We start from the raw sequence: 21,631 nt of genomic DNA, 5'->3' as shown, positions 1-21,631 counted from the left end.
CCCCGGTTCTAACTCTTGGCCAACTATTCTTTGCTGGGGCGTTGGCCTTAGATACACCGTCGGAACAATGGTGATATCATCGCTGCGTGGCGGGTTGACGTCACCGTGACTCTTATCTTATCAGTTCCCTTATCTTATCGGGGCTTGGCACCCGTGGGTGTGACACCGTAACCCAATGCCTAACTTGGCCTCTCCTACACAAACCCTTTTCTTTCTTCCTCAACTTCATCCATCCATCAACAACTTTATCCGCGAACATCAAAGACATAATCATGATGCAGCTGCCATCACATGCCTGCCCTCTGCACCGTAACCGCCTCCACCGGGCGTACAAATCCGCAGCCGGTCTCCAGCCTTAACATAGCACGAGGCCTTCCCGCCAACATTGATGACCTGCCCACTCTTCCGAATCCACAGATTCACTCCCCTAGCAGCTGGCTGACCCCCCGCCATCCCATATGGCTGGAAGACCCGCCGTTCAGAAAGAATCCCGGCATGCATATCAATCAGAAACTCCACTTCCCTCACAACACCATCCCCGCCCCTAAACTCCCCACGGCCCCCACTACCCCCCCGCAAACTAAACTGCCTCAGCAAAACCGGGTACCTCCGCTCCAACACCTCTGGATCCGTAATGCGCGTGTTCGTCATGTGGCAGTGGATGCCGTCCTCGCCAACCCAGCCGGGTCCGGCACCGCTCCCGCCCGCTATCGTCTCATAGTACCCGAATCCGCCCTTTGCGCTGAGGCCGAAGGTGAAGTTCGCCATGCAGCCGTTGCTGGCGGCGCAGACTTCGAAGGCCTTCAGGATCACGTCGACCAAGCGCTGGTTTGTCAGTCCGTTTCCGGCAGCCACAGCGGCTTCTTTTGTTGGGGCGAGGAGACTGCCCTCGGGGATTATTATGTTGACGGGGAGCAGACACCCTTGGTTTAGGGGGATGTCGCCGCCAACTAGGCATCGCAGGGTGTAGATTATGCCGGCGTTGGAGATGGCTCGGGGGGCGTTCCAGTTGCCTACCGACAGATGACAGGTTAGTTTTGGGTTGGGAGGTGGTGAGTATGTGGTGGGTCGCTTACCATATGCTTGAGGGCTGGTCCCCGTGAAGTCAAAGTCTGCGTATCCTGTGTCTGGGTCTATTCTGATGGTCAAGTGAATTCTTGAACCGTCATCCATGAAGTCTTCTGCCTTAAAGACAGTTTGACCCTTTTCTTTGACCATCTTCTTGAAGAGCTCCCTGACGGCGTTTTCGGAAGCTTTCTGGACTTCACCCATATACAGCTGTGAAAGATGATTAGTCGATGTCGTTTCAAGGCGCAGAGCGTCTTACCAGGACCGTAGCCAAGGTGTACTCCTTGATCAATAACCCGATGAGATTGTTTCCCTTGTGATTCGCGGCAGTCTGTGCCTTGATATCGGTGATGTTATCCTGGAATGACCTTGCCCCTTCGCATCCTGGAAATTGAGCTGGATCTACCACCATGGCTTTATAGATTCGTTCCTCTTGGAATATCCCATTCTCGATGATCTTGATGCTGTCAATAACAGCCCCTTCCTCCCAGATCTCTTTCGAGGTAGCCGGCATGGAACCGGGGACAATGCCACCAACATCTGCATGATGGCCCCGAGACGCCGTCCAGAACAAGATTTCCTTGCCAGCAGTGTCAAAAACGGGGCTGATGACGGTCAAATCCGGTAGATGGGCGCCGCCAGCAGCCGGCGCGTTACTCAGAAACACGTCTCCTTCCTTGATGTTTCCTTTCCAGTGCTCAATCTGCCACTTCACTGCCTGGGCCATGCTTCCGAGCATCGCTGGCACATGTGGAGCATTGGCTACGAGCCCACCGTCGGCTGAGAAAATGGCACAGCTGAAATCAAGGCGCTCTTTGATGTTGGTGCTCACTGATGTCTTTTGTAGGGCGCGACCCATCTGCTCTGCTATTCCCATGAACCGGTTTGCAAAGACAGACAGTTTGATTGGGTCGATGGCTGCATCTGAGCCGGTGGCAGGAGCATTGTCGACGTCGATTACCAGCATCGAGGATAATGCTGTTGCGGTGGCATTTGGTGTGATAACAATTGTCTGCGTCTGGTCGATCACGACGGCCGGCCCACGAACAGTCTCTCCCATTTTGATGTCTTGCAGGTGGAACATGGGCGCGTCGATCAGCCCGGTCTCGGTGAAGAACATCTTTGTTGTCTTCTTGGACTCGACCTGGCGAGTTGTCTTGATGGACTCCAGTTCGCTGAGGCCAGGCGTATTAGATGAGATCGTCTTAGCAGTTGTTCGAACGCGGATGTCGTCAATGATAATATGCCGACCTGTTGGCGTGAATCCAAACTCATGATGATGCTGGTCGACGAACTTGGCGGCGAAGTCCCACGAGCCCTCGGGCTTCTCAATCATCAGAGACGTGTCGCTCCCCTCATACCTCAGATTGAGGAAATAGGCAGACTCGATGAACTTGCACGACGGATCCATCTCTTGGATTGACCGCGTCGCTTTCTCCTCTAGCTCGTCGAGAACTGATATGATATGCGACTGTGTTGGTGTAGAGAGGATCTCCGAGCAAGGTTTCCTTTCCTCCTGCGTGGTGTCCGCAAGTGCCATTCCGTACGCAGACAGCACGGACGAGTACTTGTGTATCGCAACTCTTGATATAGCCAACGCCCGGGCGATATCACAAGCATGCTGACCACCAGCACCCCCAAACGCCGCAAGAATGTGATCAGACGCCGCATACCCCTTTGCTTCCGTGAGGGCTCGAATCGGCCTGCACATAGTCTCGTTGGCCACAGTAATGAACCCATTAGCCACCTCATGTACACTAAGCTGTGTACCCTGGTCACGATTAATCTCCTCCGCCAGTTCCGCCAAGCGCTCAAACGATGCTTCAACATCAAGCGGCTGGTCCTGCGACGGGCCAAATATAGCCGGGAAGCACTCAGGCAGAATGCGGCCCAGGACCAAGTTCGCGTCTGTGATGGTTGCCGGACCTCCTTTGCGGTAACACGCAGGGCCGGGGTGCGATCCAGCGCTTTGCGGACCAACGGCTAGAATCCCCTTCCGCCATGACAGCACGCTGCCGCCACCAGCTGCCACCGTGTTGATGTCGAGTTGCGGTACTTGCACGGAGACTCCGGCTGTTGTGGACTCGAAGACGTGCTCCAGAGACCCGGCGTAGCGCGATACGTCTGTTGATGTTCCTCCCATGTCAAAACCGACCACTGCCTGCGGTTTCTCAGGCATATAGCACGTCCGCGCGTATCCGATGACACCTCCGGCAGGACCAGAAAGAAGAGCCCTCAACCCCGACAGCTTCGATGGATGCACCAGCCCACCATCCGACTGCATGATTCTCCAGTTAACATTCTTTAGACTGTTGGGTTCAACGCCGGCCTTGAACCCTTCCAGGTAATTATGGATCTCTGGCGTAAGGTACGCATCCGTAACGGCGGAATTCGCTCGCGAAAGCATCTTGATTGCTGGTGAGAGTTGGCTCGAGATGGAAATCTGCGTGAATCCGATCTTTTTGGCTTCTGCCGCCACTGCCAGCTCGTGCTCCGGAAAGGTATATGAGTGCAGGAAGCAGATTGCGATGCTGCGGAACCCCTCGGCGAAGGTCTCCTCCAGCTCGCGCCGCGTCTCGTCCATATCGAGTTTCTCGAGGATGCGTATTCGTTCGCCAGATAGGCCGATTACGACGTTGTCGCCGTCTTCCTGAACTGTGGTCGTGGTGTCCTTACGAGCTTCTTCCGACTCGGACAGCTCGTCCGTCCTCCTATACGATGTCGAGTCGTGTAGCGTGACGCGCTCAGAAACCTCGACCACTTTGGAGTACAGGAGCTCCGGGCGTTTTACGTTCAGAGCGAACATATCTGGCCGAGATTGGTTTCCGATCTTGAGCAGATCCTATATTTCCATCAGAACCTCGAGTCTGGAGATTTGGACCGGGTCCAACTTACTCGGAACCCGCGCGTGATGAACAGCGCAGTCTTAGCGCCTTGTCGCTCAAGTAGGGCGTTTGTAGCCACCGTTGTTCCCATCCGTAATGAGCCTATGAGCTACCCGTCAATAAACAGGCTTTCAAGAAGTCTATAGGTAGGGGTACGCACCTATACAACTCAGATCCAGCGGCACACCCCGGGGGATCGAGGTCCCAGTCGCCTCTTCCACGATCCGCCGCAAGGCTTCAATGGGCGCATCCTGATAATTCTTTGGATCCCTGGACAGTAATTTGAAGACCTTCTCTGTGCCATCCGGGTAGATTGAAATGACGTCTGTGAAAGTGCCTCCGCGATCTGGGATGCGAATGATTAGGCTGGATTAAGGTGAGTAGGCCGAGATCAGGACGCACCTATTGATACTTTGATGTCGCTCACTGGCGCGGTGTATCCGATTGAACCCATTATGAGAGTTGTGTTGGGGTTTGCTTTGTCGAGGTCTTTCTGCGCGACAGCAGTCGGTTCCAACCCACTTTATATCCATCCTTACATACGGCGGAGCTCCATCTAGTCAACGTGACTGAGGCGCTCGATACTATTCGGAGGAGGCCTCCGAGATATGCGTCCCCAACTCCAAGTCTAACCCTACTCCAACCGCATGAGTCGGAGGTGACGTCCGAGAACTTATTCCACCAATCTGATAAGTGATAACGTATCTCACTCCGGGGAAGATCAACGATAAGCCATGGTCCTCTTTGTCTTGCCATATGACTCGAGGCTGCGGGGACCGGTTCGACTGGGCGCCATGCCAGCCCTGGACAGATGTATATGCTTTGGTGCCGCTCAGCAACGGCCAAGATGGCCGGGTCTGGTTTCCTGCGGCCAAGTTTATATTGCTTCTGTTGATGTGAACCATCCCTTGACGTACGGTTTCGTTTCGCTTTACTATTGACTAGCCCTATACTTATCAAACGGTAACCGTCAGCATGGGATTTGCCTTCAACAGCAAAGACACCAGCACTCCCCGCGAGGTCTTCAACTGGAAGCTCTTCTGGGTGATATTCGTCGCCATGGGCGGCTCCGTGATATTCGGCTACGACCTTGCTTTCATCGGCGGTGTCTTCTCGCTCCCTTCGTTCATTGAACGGTTTGAGCTGGCGGATAAAGACACGAGCGCCATACAGGCTCATATGGTGAACACTTGTATGTGTGGCACTCAACTCAAGCGAATGGCAGATTAGCTGACGCTTGTATGTCCGCAGTCCAAGGCGGTGCCTTCTTCGGCGTGATGTTATTCTACTATTTCAACGAGCGGTTCGGGCGCCGCGTTGCGCTGATGGCTGCTGGCGTGGTTTTCAATCTCGGCGTGGTCATGCAGGTTGCTTGTCGGGGCAATATACCAGCTTTCTATGTGGGCAGACTGGTTAGTGGGTTGGGCATTGGGGGAACGACGTTTGTCATCCCGCAGTATCTTTCTGAGTGCGCGCCTGCTGCGGCCAGGGGTGGGATCGTTGGCTGTGTGAGTATCGCTGAGAAGTTCGCCTCGATGGATGAATGGCTAACACCGCCTACGGTGTAGTTCGAGATTGGGGTTCAAGTCGGGACGATTGTGGGGTTTTGGATCAATTATGGTGTTGAGAAGGGGGTATGTCTTCGCCAATGCCTACCCAGGCAGACACTCACTAACTCCGTGTATAGGTGGACTCAACAATTGACCGCCAGTGGTTCATCCCAATAACCTTCCAATTTATCCCGGCGACTCTCATGATCCTCGGTCTCTGTTTTCTATGCGAGTCACCACGATGGTACTACACGCGCGGCCGGCAATTAGAAGCCCAAAACGCTCTAACATGGCTCCGACGCCTCCCAGTCTCTCACCCCTACGTCGCCAGCGAATTAGCAGACTACGAGCGGCAAATGGAGCACGAGCTCTCAATCACCTCAGCTTCAGGATTCCGCGCCGTTTTGACAGAAACGTTCAACCGAAGAATCATCCCGCGGCTCGTACACGGCTGTCTGCTGATGATCTTTCAGAACAGCACAGGAATCAACGCGATGAATAACTTCTCCGTGACGTTCTTCCAGGTCATCGGATACAAGGGCTCCTCGGCGAAGCTCTTCTCCACGGGAATCTACGGCATCGTCAAGGGCGTCATGGCTACAATAACCTTCCTTCTCTTGGTCGACCGGTTCGGCCGAAGACCGCTTCTATTCGTTGGATCAGTAATGTGCGCGTTTTCCATGTTCTATGTCGCGGCGTACTCTTCCATCACGGACTCCTTCCATACAGCCCAGGACCAGAACGCTGCCAGCAACTCCGCTGCGGCGTTTATCTATATTTTTGGCGCGGGATATGTATGTCTATCCTCCTACCTCCGGTTTACCTCGTATACAAGCTTCCAGCACTAACACCGTTGCAGGCCGTCGGCTGGAACCTCCCCTGGATCATCGCAGCCGAGATCTACCCGACCAGGGTCCGCTCCTTCTGCATGGTAATGACAACGTGCGCGCACTGGGTCGGCGAATTCTATACGACATATGCCGTGACTTACATGTTTGATGCAATAACGTACGGGACGTTCCTGTTCTTTGGGTCTATGACGGTGCTGGGCGCGGGATATGTGTATCTTTTTGTGCCGGAGACGAATGGTGTTCCATTGGAGGATATGGATAGGTTGTTTGAAGGACGAGGCTTTGCGCTGGCGAAGATGAGGGCGTATGAAGAGGCTAGAGGTACTGAAGGGTTAGAGCCAAAGACGGACCCTGAGGTGGTATCTTTGGCTTAGGGTTTCCCCTATGCATTGTCAACAAAACAATCTTCCGTCCCCAGCCCTGGCTTGCGCGTCCGGATGATGAGTCTGGTCATCTTTGTGCCGGTTCCCAACGCGAAGAAAAGCACACCATGGGCGAGCACTGCCTTCGTTAACGTATGTCATCCTTGTTGGGCAGGAACAAAGAGTTGGAGAAGTATTAGGTGAAGGTGGGGACGAAATAAGCACTTTTGACTGACCATTAGGCTAGAAGGATTAATCCATGGCTCAGGGCCATCAATGTGTTATTTCATAGGCGACGAAGTCTAGTAGTGATTATCGGATGATCGGATAGTAGGATGGGGCATGGCATTGCTTATGTGGGTATTCCATTCTCACAAGCTTTGTGGTCGGAGCAAGGATGACTGGGGAGGCTGTGTAGTGAATCCTTTCTAACCTCCATCGCAGATCACTACACGAAGGTCGCAATGTCCGTGGGGGCTGTTTGGACTCGGGTAACTAAGCAACTTGGGTGTACGCGTAGTTCTACCCCAAACGGAGAACTCAGAAGCTTTTTAAACAGGCTATGCTTCCTGAACAGATTTGTTAGCTTTCAGCCTTGCAGCACTTCACCAGGAAGCAAGCAAAATGAGTCGCATTGTTGAATTGGCAGCGCTTATCCAGCAGCGCACCGCGGATATCAACGCCCACCTGCAAGAAAACAACCTCCCACAACCCACCTTCGACGAGGACGGACCAACCGAGCAGAATCTAACAGGCGAGGAGATGGTGAAAGCCCGCGATGATGTTCTAGGCGCCACTCTTGAGCTTCACAATCTGATTCTTGGTCCCGCGATGTGCCTTCGCCCTGTTGTACGAACTCGCAGCCTGATATTTCGCTTCAGAACTAACTACAAGAACAGCTCAACGGGGTTAGTTTGCAGGCCATCTACAAGTACGACATTGCCGCGGCGGTGCCAGTTCACGGAGAGATCTCGTTCGCTGAGCTGGCCAACAAGATCGGGCTGAGCGAACATAACGTCCGGCGTATCCTCCGCTATGCGATGGTCTTCCATCATGTTTTTAGAGAGCCGCGGGAAGGGTTTGTTGCCCATACAGCTGCAAGCCGCCGAGTGCGCGAGAATCCCAATACAAGGGCCGGGTTGGGGTATATGTTCGACGAGGTCTGGCCGAGTTTTGCTCATGTATGTTTCTGACCTACGTGCCTCCCCTTACCTGTCCACGACAAAGCGCGAGTACTGGTGAAGACTAACGTGAAGAGAGGGAGAATAGACTCTGCCTGCTCTGGAAAAGTTTCAGAGCGATGAACCCAACGAAACAGTAGGGTTTACAATCCGTACTTCATCACGAGAACAGCGGAAAACTGACAATGACAGGGCTGGAATGACTACCATAAATCCGACAAGCCTTTTTATAAACACTACGCCTCGCACCCTGACATGGCGCAGCGTTTCGGGAAGGCAATGGCGGCATTTACGGATGCCCACGGCAACGCACCCTCTTTCCTCGCGAAGAACTACCCCTGGGAAGCCATTAACAACGGCAATGGCACAGTCGTCGACCTCGGCGGGGCCAAAGGCCACGTCAGCGCTCTTCTCGCCCATCAATTCCCAAACCTCCAGTTCGTTGTTCAGGATATGCCGGAAGTGATAGCCGGTGCGGCCGAGGCCCTCCCAGAAGACCTCCAAGGCCGGGTCAAGTTCCAGGCTCATGACTTCTTCACGGAGCAGAAAGTCCATGCAGATGTCTACCTCCTGCGCAATATCTTGCATAACTGGTCAGATACGTACTCGATCCGGATTCTGCGGGCGTTGATCCCTGCACTGCGCCCAGGCTCGAGAATTGTCCTACATGATTACATCCTTCCCCAACCGGGCACAATGTCTCGGATGAAGGAGATGGCTGTGAGGTGAGCGAAACAGACGTAGTGGCCTTCTATGTTACTCATTGGACTTGCTGACGCGGCGCAGGGACATGGACCTTATCATGCTCACGTTGTGCAATAGTAGGGAACGTCAGGAGGCTGACCGGATTGAGCTATTCAAGAAGGCTGACTCCCGGTTCTCGAATATCAAAATGTGGACGCCTCATGGCGCGGCATTGTCGATTATTGAAGTCGTCTGGGGCGAAGCCGGGGTTCAGGCAGCGTTATCGTAGAGCGCCGTATATATTAGATGAAAGGTCAGTCATTGGTAAGGAGGGCCTCTATGTGTTTCTCTTTGTGCCGGAGGTAAGTAAGATCTTGTTAATGGTTATGAATATATTGTTTGAGGGAAGAGGTTTTGCGCTGGAAAGTATGAAGGTGTATGAGGAAGACAGACACCGAGGTGAAGTCTTTGGTATAATTTGCTGTGATAACCGATGTATACTATTTACGCTAGTCTTAGACAGGCATAGTGTAAGGCCTCGAGAGTCAGGCACCACTCGATCGAGAAAACTGTGCACGTGACCTGGGGGATCGGCGGGCTGGAAAAAAGGCTCCACCACGGCCAGGAACGACGGCAGGTCCCTGGACGAGTTCACCCTGTGCTTTTGCCTCTCTTGAAATCTTTGTTTTGCTCCTCGCCATCCGTCCTACGTAGGTCTACGGAGTCGCTGTTTCTGCATCTTCTTTGAAGCCACCATTTGTCAATCTCACTGCGCCTTGAGCCCAGCAGAATTTCTCCGCGTCTCCCGAGAGCTAGCCACGTCTTGCAACAATCAATTGCTCGCTCTTTCGCATCTCTTAGAACATATATACAAGTGAACGTGCTTCGTCGCATTTTCTTTAGAACGTTTCTAGACTGAATTTGCATCTTCGCGACCCGCCCGCTCTGCCACGGCACACGTTCCATCGCCGGATAAGCCACGTCGCGACTCCTACTCGGCCTCGGACTTCAATCTGCCATACGCATAACATAACGATTACGTCTTCCGAATTTCACCATTAAATATGGCATCTCCTGCTGCACTGCCTCCGTTACCATTCAACCCGTCCAGGGTCCGATCATACGTCCTTCGACTGCCGCTCTTTACGCGCCTCGTAATCCTGGCAATACTTGTGTTCTGGCTGCTCGAGCTCCAGACAGTCTGGAGCGTTGTGCAATGGGGCGCTCTGATACCAGACGAGCTGGGATTGAAGACTAGTATGTGCTTACTTGCTTCAAGGGACCGTCACGAAGCGAAGAGTACTGACAGGGCGCGCAGTGTACCGGACCAACACCTACCCCTTCATCCACAACGGCTTTTTCCACGCTTTTCTTAACCTGCTTGCGCTGACACCGCTACTTGAGCGCTTCGAGGCTGAGCACGGAACTCTGACGGCCATTGCGTTGTTCATGGGTCCTCTTTCTACGTTCCCCGCGGGACTTTATGTCTTGATTGAGAAGTTTATTCTGCATGGTAATACCTGGGTAGTTGGATCGAGGTAAGTCTTGCTCTCTTTTTGAGCCCAGGGATCATACTGAATATGGTTTGACAACAATTAGTGTGTGGGTGTTCCTTCTTTTGGGCTCTGAGGCTATCAGGACGTTCAAGTCCAACCCTTACTTCAGTCTGGGAACTACCAAAATCCCTACGTGGACTTCGCCGCTGCTGATATGCGCACTCGTCTGGATCCTGATTCCCAACAACAGCTTCCTCGGGCACCTTTGCTCTATCTTGATTGGTTATCTCCGTAAGCTCTCCTTCCTGAATTCTTTGCACATGCGTCTAATATGCTTAGTTGGCCTCGGTTACCTGAAAGTTCTTGTTCCCCCGGAGAAGGTTCTAAGATTCATCGAGGGAAAACTGAATCTCCTCGGAAGACTGCCACACTACGTCTCAGTCGATCAGAAGACCTACGGCCGGTTCGGTGTTCTTCCTACTAGCGGCGCCCCTGCGGGCGAACGAGGAACGCCGATGAGCTTCATGTCAGGGTCATCGCAGCGTCTGGGCTCTTGAGACTGCGCTCGATTTGACCGGACATTCCACTTCTTGTGCATATCTAGCTATAATAGCGCCTTTTGTAATAGGCTGTATATGCAGCATAGTATTTAATTCTTATAGAATAATGACTGATGTGACGGTGATGGCTATGAATATGTTGATGTGCAGCTGGTCTTTAGCGGCCGACGTAAATTTCCATGTGGAGAGCGATCAACTCGACATTGATCCAAATCACCCACTCAATGCATGGACTCTAGTAGAGTTCGTGCCGCTTCGTCATCATGGCTTTGAAATGTAAGTACGTTCTTGACAATTTTCTTGACCGGGCCTTCGCCGCGACATTCACCCACTGTCCCGCAAGCTCCTTTATCTCCGTAACCCCAGATTGTCGCAAGGACAGCTCCAGCTCCAACTCCTGAGATCCCCGAGTCGAGTCAACACCGCTAACTCACGACAATGGTAGCTTCACTCCGCAATCTGCGGAATAACCCTCACTTTCTCTTCGTCCGATTACCGTACATCCTGTCCTTCCTCTGCATCATCTCCGGCGTGATCTGGCTCTTCCTCCTACCCCTCGACGACTACTCGCGCAAGACATACATTTCCGAGAACGCGCTTCTGCCGGGTCAAGTCCATGCGTATTTTGCGGGCAGTGAACAGCATATATTCCGAGGGTATAAGAGGGAGTTAGAGGGATTGATCAATGGGAATGAGAATGAGGGGGAGGAGAGTGTGGAGCGAACGCCGGTGTATGTTGGACCCGGCTAAATCATATTGAATTGCTAAGAGTTGGCTGCTAATCGGGTGTGTCATGAAGGATCTCCGAGAAGATACAGTCGATTCTGAAAGCTAGCGGATTGAAGGTCGCGACGCAGGGCTACGAGTACACCTCTTCGGGAATCACGCACCAGGGGGAGAACATCTATGCCATTATCCAGGCGCCGCGGGGAGATGCAACGGAGGCGATTGTGCTTGTTGCGGCGTGGGAGACCATTGATGGGGAGCTGAATCTCAATGGTGTTAGCCTTGCGCTGACTCTTGCGCGGTACTTCAAGCGTGAGTTTACACAAACGCAGGATGGCTCATGAATCCCGTTCCACTGACAAATGTGCTGCAGGGTGGTCTCTCTGGTCAAAGGATATCATCTTCGTCTTCCCCCCAGATAGCAAGGCAGGAACTCAAGCCTGGGTCGACGCATACCACGACATGCAACCGCCCACCGTCCAGCCTCTGCCCTTGAAGAGCGGCGCCTTACAGGGAGGCCTGGTAATCGAGTACCCCTTCGAGCACCGCTTCGAGAACGTACACATCATCTACGATGGCGTGAACGGCCAGCTCCCGAACCTAGATCTCTTCAACACGGCCGTCTCCATTGCCGGCGGACAAATGGGCATCGGGACCCGATTGCAAGAGATGTGGGATCACGACAACAGCTACGAGAAGCGGCTGCAGACTATGCTAAGGGGCATGGTGAAGCAGGGCCTGGGATATGCTGCAGGCGCGCATAGCAGCTTCATGCCGTACCATATCGACGCCATCACGCTTCAGACTCAGGGAAATGGCTGGCAGGATGAGATGGCGCTTGGCCGGACCGTTGAGGGTCTTTGCCGCAGTCTGAACAACCTGCTCGAACATCTGCACCAAAGTTTCTTCTTTTATCTGCTCATGCAGACACACCGCTTTGTTAGTATTGGCACTTATCTACCTAGTGCGATGCTCATTGCTGGGAACTTTACGATCATGGCCATTGCGTTGTGGCTGCGAACAGGATACTACAAGGGTCCTGGTGCTGACGACTCGACTGTGACTCGAGACGGAAAAGCGAGTGAAAGCGAGAAGGAACAGCTTCTATCCAAAGATCAGGCTCAAGCTATCTCTAAGGCGGGAGATTCCATCAATGGATCTACAGTTGCGGAACGCCAACTCGCCCTCCCGCTTACCCTCGTCATCAGTCTACACCTACTCGGTCTCATCCCGCTGTATATCTTCAACAATATCTCCCACGAGGTCAGTCCCCGTTCAACACAACCCTCTTTTTGAATTTTGGAATGTATACTAATTTCGTACAGAAATACACTCTCGCCACACATACCTCCATCGCCATAAACGCCCTCCTCCCACCAACACTCTCCCTCCTCCTCTCACGCACCAACGTCTCACAACAGGCCCAACTCCACCTCATCAAATCCCTCTCTCTCCTCCCCCTAGGCCTCTTCCTCTCCACCCTCGCAACCCTAAACTTCTCATTGTCATTCATGACAGGCCTCCTCTGCTCCCCTTTATCCTTCATATCCTGTCCTAGCACCGCCACAAAGCCAGCCGTGCGCTACGCATCTGCTGTCCTTGGACTGGTACTCCTGAACATCCTCTCCCCGCCCGTGGTACTGCTCGCTGGATGCAAGTACTTCGGTGTTGAGGTGACGACTGTTCTCACGGAGGCGGCGTTTGGATGGGATGTTTGGGGCATGTGGACGCAGGTTGTTGTTTGGTGTGTTTGGTGGCCGGCTTGGGTTGTTGGGGGTGTGGTGCTTGGGGGTGGGTTGTTCAGTTGAGGTAGTTGGGTTTGATGATCTAAGTATTGGAGGACTTTTAAGATAGGTTTCTATTTGGTTGTAATTATATCATCATGTTAGCATTGGTTTAGGTAGACGGCATCTCGTATATACTAGACTCCAGTCTCATATTGTCATCTTCCATGCGTTTCGATTCGATCGTGGTAATCTAGTACATGAAAAAGGTACGCAGGTTCTCTTTTGTGATTAAGATCAAAAGATATGCTAATTCTCTATGCGGCCCACACATCCTTGCCCACACCCTCGATCCAGTGACCCAACTGGTTAACACCGGCATCCCAGTCCTTCAGTCTATTCCGCATGCCTTCAATCTGCTTCATATCCAACACCTTGGGCTGCACCCAGTTAATCTGAGCGACCTGGCCGACCTGGTCAATAGCACCCTTCAGCAGACCCAGCGACAGCGCCTTCATAACTAGGTGCTCGATTTCTTCGGGCTTGACTTTCGTCTCAGCGGAGATCGACGCAAATGTCAAGTTGCGGTCGTGTGGCGGGCGGCGGAAGACCATCTCGGTCAGTGCGGAGAGGGAGATCTTTTGGTATAGGAAGAACCGGTGCGACTGGAGGAGCTGGTTCTTAGAGACGTTGCCTGCGAGGACGTCGTAGGCGGTGAGATCGCCACGGTTGAAGGCGAAAAGAAGGTCGCGGAGCCAGGCGTGTGATGTCTCGGTCAAAGAATCGAGAATCGGGTGCAGGAGGAGTTCACCGAAGTTGTAGATGGAGTCTGAGACCAGGGCGGCGACGCTGAGGTTGTAAGCGCGCGATACACGCTCGGATTCGGACAGCTCCTCGAGGTCGATGCAGGCGAGGTAGAGAAGGGCGTTTTTGTAGAAGGAGGCAAATTCTTGCTTGGCCTGTTGGGTTCTTAGTTCCGAATGCTCCTGGGCGAGGGGTATAGGGTGAGCATACGTGGTAGTAGTCGGCGTTGACTTTGTAGAATGAAGCATGTACAACGTTCTCCACCGCGTCAAACGAGTCCAACACCTTCTGACATGTCTCTAGGTCCTTCTGCGCGCCGTCCAAATTCTGAAGCCGTTGTTTGACATTGGCGACCTCCGCGAGGGCGTAGATGTAAGCGTCTTGTGACTCTGGCTTGTTCACCTTGTCGGCGAGTGATGTGAGGAAGGAAAGTCGTTCTTGGTCATCTAGCAGGGCAGTAATGTCAGTGAAGTTCCTGATGTCTTTTCAGCGAAAGATGTCATACCCGCGCATTCTGTCGACGCCATCAACCCCAACGAAACAAAGTTCAGCTGGTTGATCTTGTCTGCGAAGCTCAGGACGAATGTCTTGAATAACGGTAACCGCTGGGGAGCGCTCTCTGGTAGACGGAAGAAGTCGATCAAGGCATTGGTCAGCTGGTGCCACAGCTTTCGCTCCCAGTACTCTTCGAAGCTCAAGAATGACGCCTGGCACTGCTCCGGAGCTTGTTGAAGCTGGTCGGCGAGGAAGTCGGAGATCTTTTGGTTCTCCATGGTGAAAGCACAGGACTGGCAGCCGCGATATGTAGGAGATGGGATATGAGGAGAGTTAAGGGGAAGGGAGAATGAGGTGTAGCGGATTGGAGGTAGCTGTTTGGTGATGGATCGTTGTCTCCGGCTGATGAGCTCAAGCCTCACCTTGGTGCTCCGCACTAGCCACATGCACTAGCCACACAGCCACATCTACAGATTATTGTCATCGACTGTCCATCTCGACTTCCTCCTCTAGTCTACTCTCTCAAGTTTAGAATCGTGCAGGGAAAACCTCAACCTTCGGTTCATGAATTATCTCAACATCATGACTTATGAATATCTGCATCGCCCAAAATGGAATCATAGCAAAGTGCGCGGGCCGAGGCAACCGAACTCCTCCAATGGACTCACTTCTGCCCTCGAGCGATGAAAATGGTCTTCTCAAACGTCTTCCCGTCTTTGGTGAACACCAGGGGACTCTCTAGAACTTTATATTCGAAGCCAATTCCCACTCCAGCGTTTTCGTACATCGTCCGCATCTCCTCCAGGCTGAACCCATGCTTCGAGATTGTGTCGACCATATCGCCCATTTGGTGTCGGGCGTGTTCATGCTCATGACCATGATGATCTTCGGGAATCATATCGATAATCATCATCACTCCACCCTTCTTCAGTCTCTTGCCAAGATTGATCATGGCTTTCTCGGGAAATTCGAAGTGATGAAGGGCCATACTGACAAACACCAGATCGAAATTGAAGTACTCGGGTCCTGAGACTTCAGCTGGTGACGACTCAGAAACGAGATCAGCCTTGACCCCAATCATAGTTTCCGAGCGGCCTGCTTCTCGGACATGCTTCTTGAACTCTTCAAGCATATTATCTGAGATGTCCATGCCAACGACGCGGTTTACAAACGGCGCCAATGCCTGAGATGGATTAGACTCTGGCTTGACATCTCAATGACCGCGTGACTCACCAAAGATATATAACCCGGACCGCAAGCATACTCTAGTGCCTTGATTTCTTTTCCCTTCCCTGCCTCGGTGTCGACCCATGTGTCGCTAACCCAGCTACGCTGTTCCTGAACGACGTTGACCAGCGTTTCCACCACCTTTTCAAAGCCAGACTTGTAGGTGGCTGCTTTCTTGCTGTAACCTTATGAGCCCATTTTCGAAGTCAAGCAGGCTTGAGAGGAGTCGAGGACTTACTCGAATGCCTGACGGTTCTTCTCTGTGAAGTCGGTTGTCATTTTGCCCAAGAGATCCAAGAAATGTGGTGCTTCGAGATGGTTGTTATAATAGAGTTCAAGTAAGTTAAAGAAGTATGCAATGAAGAACGAGGTGAGGGAGCGAGCTCTGGGCATTTAAGGTCTCGACGCCTCTAGCCGGAGAGATATTCGGAGACTTCCAACATCAGCCACAACACGAAATTGTGAGAACAATTCATTCTCACAGCTCATATCTCAGCTGCCATACAGAGTTCAAATGCGCCAAGATACCTAAGGCGTTTGGTGCGTGCTCCGGAGAGTTATTCGGCGACTTCCGTGCAAATCACCAGTCATCTGGCGCCGAGTTACTGAGACAACACACTACACGAGCCATACCAGTCTATTTAGTAAATGCAAATCCCTCAATATCCTCAAGGCATATCGACTGCCTGGGTCCTTCATCCGGAGAGTTCTCGGAGACTTGCCCATCTAGCGCTTGTCCATGATGTCGATCAGCCTAGAAGGACGTTCAACATCGTACGTCGACTTGAGTTCTAGGCGCTCTAGTAACTTGGTACAGGCTCAAACTCCAAGACAATCAAATCAAATAAGCCTGCTGTCCAAAAGTACTCGTCACACGTTATCACGTGACAACAGTATAACCCTACCTGAAGACATAACGAGCTTTGATAGCTCGCATGGCATACAATGCTCTGAGTGTGTAAAGGGAATTGAGATACCCTAGACCGTAGAAGCCATGGCTGGGCCGCGTACTGGGCTAAATCTAGCACGCTGATACACGCCTCGAGGGATAAATCCTACTCGGGCACATGAAAACATGACTGTCTCACTGAGAATCAGGCGCTCCATCTGCTTATCTGTTTACTCTCTAGTAACCTGTCATAAAACAGGGTGTTATACTGTCAAGTCGCATGCAACTGGGGTACCGAGCTTGAGGGGCTGCATGTTAACGGTGAAGTATATAGTTCTGGCCTCAGGCACTAACTATGAACAACCAATCAGAGGGTACGAATAGTCATACACCATCAAAGCTTTACCAAGTCGCAAGCTGCGTTACAGTAGAGCGTTTCAAACTTAGAAGTAAAACCATGAAGCACATTTTTAGCCGTGTAGTAGCGGTATACGTATGGCAGCCTGACCGTCACATTCCGCAAGTCCAGGTCATTTTGGCCGAATCAGGACTAGCGCCGTGGTCCCGTGCCGACAGATTGCTTCGGAGATGAATGACTTCGACCTCATCAAGGACCGCTTGCCGAGCTTCGCGCCGTCTCTCTCCCAGCTCTTACTTGCTGTCGTACGTGACCTATATACACTCAATTCGGTCATATGACTTACTGACGACTGAAATATAGGCCATGCAGAAGTCCAGGGCCATCAATCCCGTGCTGGGGTCTAGGGCGTTCGTCCCCACCCCTCGTGTCCAATTCCAGGCTCAACGCCGATTCCTCCAAGATGTTACGATCACTCGCACTGGAAAGCCGCTTCTGAAGATCCAGGGTGGACGGTGAGTGTTCAATTCGCTTCCGGTGTGGGCTGCGGCGCTGACAATCTTCTCTATAGTCACTCTCTCGGAGGTACTTCGCAAGCCGTTCCCCGTCTCACCCAGCTCGAACGAACATTCTAAATTAACCAATCGTGATTAGGACACACTGCGACTGTCTTCGGTGCTACTGGTTTCCTCGGTCGTTACATCGTCAACAAGCTCGGTATGTCCGGATGCAGGTGCGCGGAAGGCATATAGATTGACATATTTTTCAGCTACACAGGGATGTACTGTCGTTGTTCCATACCGTGAGGAGATGGCCAAGCGCCATCTCAAGGTTACCGGTGACCTCGGGCGGGTCGTTTTCATCGTACGGTACCGGCATTGCGGGATGGCGAGGCATGCACTGACGCGGATGTTAGGAATACGACCTGCGCAACACCCAGTCCATCGAGGAGAGCGTCCGCCACTCCGACGTCGTTTACAACCTTGTCGGCCGTGAATACCCTACCAAGTTCGTTGCGAAACATTCCGAAGTTCGGTGCTGTGCTGATTACCGCCAGGAACTTCTCATACACCGACGTGCACGTCGACGGTACAGAGCGCATTGCAGAGGCAGTGGCCAAGTACGACGTCGACCGCTTCATCCATGTTTCCTCCTACAATGCCAACAAGAACTCTCCCTCCGAATACTTCTCCACCAAGGTATGTCCGTTCCAGTCATTTCTTTAAACAATGACTGATCATACCAGGGATGGGGTGAGGAAGTTGCACGCTCGATATATCCAGAGACCACCATTGTCCGACCAGCTCCATTGTTCGGATTCGAGGACCGTCTTCTTCACAAGCTTGCCAGCGCGACCAACCTTTTCACCGCCAACCACCTCCTGCAGCGCTCTTGGCCCGTCCACGTAAGATGAATCGCACGTTCTAGTTAAGCAGAGACTGATGTTCTTAGGCTATTGACGTTGGTACTGCTCTTGAGCGCATGCTCCACGATGACAGCACCGCTGGCCAGACCTTTGAGCTGTACGGCCCCACCAACTACTCGCTTGCCGAGATTGCTCCCCTTGTCGACCGTGAAATCATCAAGCGCCGCCGTCACATCAATGTTCCCAAGCGTATCCTGAAGCCTGCGGCTCACCTTCTCAACAAGTACCTGTGGTGGCCCACCATGAGCGCCGATGAGGTTGAGCGCGAGTTCATCGACCAAGAGATCGACCATACCGCCAAGACGTTCAAGGATCTCGGGATCGAGCCTGCTGAGCTGGCCGAGCTCACCTTTCACTACTTGAAGGGCTACCGAAGTGCCTCGTACTACGATCTGCCCCCTGCTACGGAGCGCGAGCGGGCGGAGGAGAAGAAGTACGTGCACGTTCTCGACGACCAGTAGTGCTGTTTTCTTAGTGTACATAACAATACTAGACGCATTGATTTCGTTTGTTCAGATTGTACTCGTAGCAATTCTGCTCTTCCTCACTTCAGATCCATCAACTACATCATAGACCGTAGCCATCCGGAGTCTTCCCCGCTCCACTCCGCGGCGGGAGTAACGCATCCACCACAAAATAAACCTCTCATACTTCCAATCCGCAACTCCAAGAACTCGAGACTTGGTCGCCTGGAAGAAACAAATCAAATTCCCGAACATAAAATCCCGCGCGACGAACCCAACGTATCCACAATGACCCCTCCTTCACCCCGCCGCATCCTCCTCCTCAAAACCAAGTCCTCCCCGCACGACGGCTACGACGAATTCTTCTCCTCCCAACATACCAAACCAACCTTTATCCCCGTCCTAAGCCATAACTTCCACACCCAGAACCTCTCCGGCATCAAGGAGCTCCTCGAGAATGGCAGTCTGCGCCCCGGTCCGGACCGCCGATATGGAGGGCTGATCTTTACGTCCCAGCGCGCGGTCGAGGCGTTTGCGGAGATGGTGGGTGGTGTTGAGGGTACGTCGCTATAGAACATTACTAACTGCTGCATGTTATTTGGGGAGTATGTGCTAATGGGAATGAATGGGTATAGAAGCGCATTTAGTATCCGCGTCACAGAACCTCCCCCTCTACACCGTCGGCCCCGCAACCGCACGGTCACTAACAACACTGCGAGACAAATATCTCCCGAGCGCGACGATCCACGGCGCGGAAACCGGGAACGGAGAGAACCTGGCGAAGTTTATACTAGAGCACTATAATGCTTTGTTCGAAGGACGGCTCCAAGAGCGCAAGCCGCCGTTACTCTTCCTTGTCGGCGAGACGAGACGCGATATCATACCGCGAACGCTTATGGGGAGTGGCACTGAGGCGGAGAAGAGGATTGGGGTTGAGGAAGTTGTTGTTTATGAGACGGGGGTGGTGGAGGGGTTTGAAGGGGATTTCGAGAATGTATTGCGGGATTCGTTGAACGGTGACTCCGAGGCGGCCGTGATATGGGTGGTTGTCTTCTCGCCTACGGGGTGCGATGCTATGGTCAGGGTTCTGAGGAGGGAGGATGATAAGATTGAGGAAGGGGCCGGGCGGAAAGTGTTTGTTGCGACGATTGGGCCAACGACGAGGGATCATCTAGTGAAGGAGTGTGGGTTCAAGCCGGATGTATGTGCAGCGAAGCCTTCGCCTGAGGGCGTTGGTGCGGGGATAGAGGAGTTTATGAGGAATTTGGGGTCGAGGTAGACGGCACTGTTATATACCCATGATGCATTTAGGTTGCGTACTGTGTAACAGTTAATAGATCGATTCTTGTTTCCATGTCCCTGAGTAAAGAAAGGGTTGACAAAAATGCAGTACATTAATCTGCGAATAGGCAAACTTCCTAAATTCTATGCAAATATGATATGTGCAAGCGTGCTGCTGCTTCCATGCGCCTCAATCCCAACGTCTGACAATTGATTTCCTACCGCATGATCTCCTCGTAAATCAGAACTGTGAGAGAGTTGTTAGTCAAGATGCCATGAAAGAAATAGGCTCGAAAACTAACTCTTCAACTGCTCCTTGCTAAGAGCATCCTTATTCTTATCGAAATCAAAGAACCCTTCGGGGATGGGAGGCGCTGTTGGCTCATCATCTGGATCATGGTATGGCTCCAGGTACGGGTGACGCAATGCCTCTTCAACAGTAATACGCTTCGTCGGGTTGAAGGCTAAAAGCTTTTCTAGCAGATCCAAGGCCAGGTCGTTGCTCTTCGGGAACAGTGCCTTGAAGGGGATCTTCTTCTTGAATGGAAGGGAACGAATATACTCCCGAGCTCGTCGGGACTTGATGCCGTAGTAGTCCTCCATGGTGGGTGTTCCAAGAACATCCAGAATTAGGGTCAGTTGGTGGTGGTCTGCCATGTGTCAGTGCGCAATCTTCCACTTGCCAGTGATGGGAGCACCTACAGTCCTTTCCAGGAAACAGGGGCTTCCCGCTCAGCATCTCTGCAAGGATGCATCCCACACTCCATACATCAATTGCCTTCGTGTATTCTTTGAATGTCAACATGATTTCGGGAGCACGGTACCAGCGCGTCGCCACATATTCAGTCATGAAACCAGAGTTATCGTCGGTCGAGGCCGCAGATCGAGCGAGACCGAAGTCGCAGACCTTCAGGTCACAGTTCGCATTGAGGAGAAGGTTCGATGGCTTAAGATCACGGTGGAGGACGTTCGCGGAGTGCATGGCCTTCAGGGCACGCAGCGTTTGGTAAATGAAGTATTGGCAGTGGTCGTCCGATAGATCTTGCGTACGGATAACACGGTGCATATCTGTCTCCATCAATTCCTACATGGCCATCGGTCAGCCGTTTCTTTAAATCCATAAAGGCAGACGTACTTGAATGAGGTAAACTTCGTTGAAACTCTCATAGTTTCGCGGTCTTTGGATGTCCAGAATGGAAATGATGTTCTCGTGGTTGAAGTATCGGAGCAGCTTCATTTCTCGCAATGTTCGCAGACAAAACATTGAATGGTCGAAAGGTGTAATCTTCTTGATTGCTACCTTCTGCCCAGAAGGCTTGTGGATAGCAGAACTGCGGGAATCAGTTATCAACCAGCCTGATTTGCGCCATAATGCTCACCAGACAACACCGTAGGCACCTTCACCGATGACATCCTGAATCTCATATTGGTCGGAGACATTAAAGGAGATCTTCCTGGAGCCCCCCTGAGGCGGTTGCTGCACCATGTTGGTTGATTTGAACTGGACGAGAGTTAGTACCGTGATAAAGTGGGATCTGAATTAATGGCGAGAAATCGTCTCAAAAGCAGGTCATTAGGTGAAGTATGATGCGCGCAGAGA

At 52.3% G+C, this 21,631-nt stretch overlaps 9 protein-coding genes across 9 annotated transcripts; 5 read left to right on the top strand and 4 right to left on the bottom strand.

Moving 5' to 3' along the window:
• Nucleotides 1-270: 270 nt before the first annotated feature.
• Nucleotides 271-4,407, bottom strand: DSM5745_01376 (uncharacterized protein; the record flags this gene model as incomplete). The annotated part of the gene is made up of 6 exons (XM_026743392.1): nt 271-1,013; nt 1,077-1,278; nt 1,328-3,910; nt 3,964-4,055; nt 4,114-4,299; nt 4,356-4,407. The coding sequence occupies 6 exons, from the start codon at nt 4,405-4,407 to the stop codon at nt 271-273; spliced, it is 3,858 nt and encodes a 1,285-aa protein (XP_026609237.1).
• Nucleotides 4,408-4,928: 521 nt separating this feature from the next.
• On the top strand, nt 4,929-6,728 carry DSM5745_01375 (uncharacterized protein; the record flags this gene model as incomplete). The annotated part of the gene is made up of 5 exons (XM_026743391.1): nt 4,929-5,145; nt 5,205-5,461; nt 5,522-5,587; nt 5,641-6,297; nt 6,363-6,728. The coding sequence occupies 5 exons, from the start codon at nt 4,929-4,931 to the stop codon at nt 6,726-6,728; spliced, it is 1,563 nt and encodes a 520-aa protein (XP_026609236.1).
• A 612-nt stretch (nt 6,729-7,340) lies between these two features.
• Nucleotides 7,341-8,870, top strand: DSM5745_01374 (uncharacterized protein; the record flags this gene model as incomplete). The annotated part of the gene is made up of 4 exons (XM_026743390.1): nt 7,341-7,565; nt 7,616-7,897; nt 8,090-8,622; nt 8,684-8,870. The coding sequence occupies 4 exons, from the start codon at nt 7,341-7,343 to the stop codon at nt 8,868-8,870; spliced, it is 1,227 nt and encodes a 408-aa protein (XP_026609235.1).
• Nucleotides 8,871-9,645: 775 nt separating this feature from the next.
• On the top strand, nt 9,646-10,634 carry rbd2 (rhomboid protease family protein RBD2; the record flags this gene model as incomplete). Its single annotated transcript, XM_026743389.1, has 4 exons — nt 9,646-9,838; nt 9,900-10,119; nt 10,181-10,368; nt 10,417-10,634. 4 exons carry the CDS (start codon nt 9,646-9,648, stop codon nt 10,632-10,634), a joined length of 819 nt encoding a protein of 272 aa, XP_026609234.1.
• Nucleotides 10,635-11,075: 441 nt separating this feature from the next.
• DSM5745_01372 (GPI-anchor transamidase subunit GAA1) lies at nt 11,076-13,171 on the top strand (the record flags this gene model as incomplete). The annotated part of the gene is made up of 4 exons (XM_026743388.1): nt 11,076-11,368; nt 11,437-11,675; nt 11,737-12,626; nt 12,689-13,171. 4 exons carry the CDS (start codon nt 11,076-11,078, stop codon nt 13,169-13,171), a joined length of 1,905 nt encoding a protein of 634 aa, XP_026609233.1.
• A 233-nt stretch (nt 13,172-13,404) lies between these two features.
• On the bottom strand, nt 13,405-14,664 carry DSM5745_01371 (proteasome regulatory particle lid subunit RPN9; the record flags this gene model as incomplete). Its single annotated transcript, XM_026743387.1, has 3 exons — nt 13,405-14,046; nt 14,102-14,337; nt 14,397-14,664. The coding sequence occupies 3 exons, from the start codon at nt 14,662-14,664 to the stop codon at nt 13,405-13,407; spliced, it is 1,146 nt and encodes a 381-aa protein (XP_026609232.1).
• A 386-nt stretch (nt 14,665-15,050) lies between these two features.
• Nucleotides 15,051-15,892, bottom strand: DSM5745_01370 (class I SAM-dependent methyltransferase; the record flags this gene model as incomplete). The annotated part of the gene is made up of 3 exons (XM_026743386.1): nt 15,051-15,569; nt 15,620-15,791; nt 15,852-15,892. 3 exons carry the CDS (start codon nt 15,890-15,892, stop codon nt 15,051-15,053), a joined length of 732 nt encoding a protein of 243 aa, XP_026609231.1.
• Nucleotides 15,893-17,090: 1,198 nt separating this feature from the next.
• On the top strand, nt 17,091-20,029 carry DSM5745_01369 (uncharacterized protein; the record flags this gene model as incomplete). Its single annotated transcript, XM_026743385.1, has 11 exons — nt 17,091-17,165; nt 17,224-17,375; nt 17,432-17,445; nt 17,515-17,577; nt 17,630-17,724; nt 17,777-17,868; nt 17,918-18,059; nt 18,107-18,265; nt 18,313-18,719; nt 18,780-19,309; nt 19,386-20,029. 11 exons carry the CDS (start codon nt 17,091-17,093, stop codon nt 20,027-20,029), a joined length of 2,373 nt encoding a protein of 790 aa, XP_026609230.1.
• Nucleotides 20,030-20,249: 220 nt separating this feature from the next.
• Nucleotides 20,250-21,517, bottom strand: DSM5745_01368 (mitogen-activated protein kinase; the record flags this gene model as incomplete). Its single annotated transcript, XM_026743384.1, has 5 exons — nt 20,250-20,278; nt 20,334-20,681; nt 20,734-21,115; nt 21,167-21,362; nt 21,411-21,517. 5 exons carry the CDS (start codon nt 21,515-21,517, stop codon nt 20,250-20,252), a joined length of 1,062 nt encoding a protein of 353 aa, XP_026609229.1.
• Between the last annotated feature and the right edge of the window lie 114 nt (nt 21,518-21,631).

Source organism: Aspergillus mulundensis, assembly GCF_003369625.1.
Source record: "Aspergillus mulundensis strain DSM 5745 chromosome Unknown scaffold_0, whole genome shotgun sequence".
Lineage (NCBI taxonomy): Eukaryota > Fungi > Ascomycota > Eurotiomycetes > Eurotiales > Aspergillaceae > Aspergillus > Aspergillus mulundensis.
This window is presented reverse-complemented; position numbering and strand designations above follow the sequence as displayed.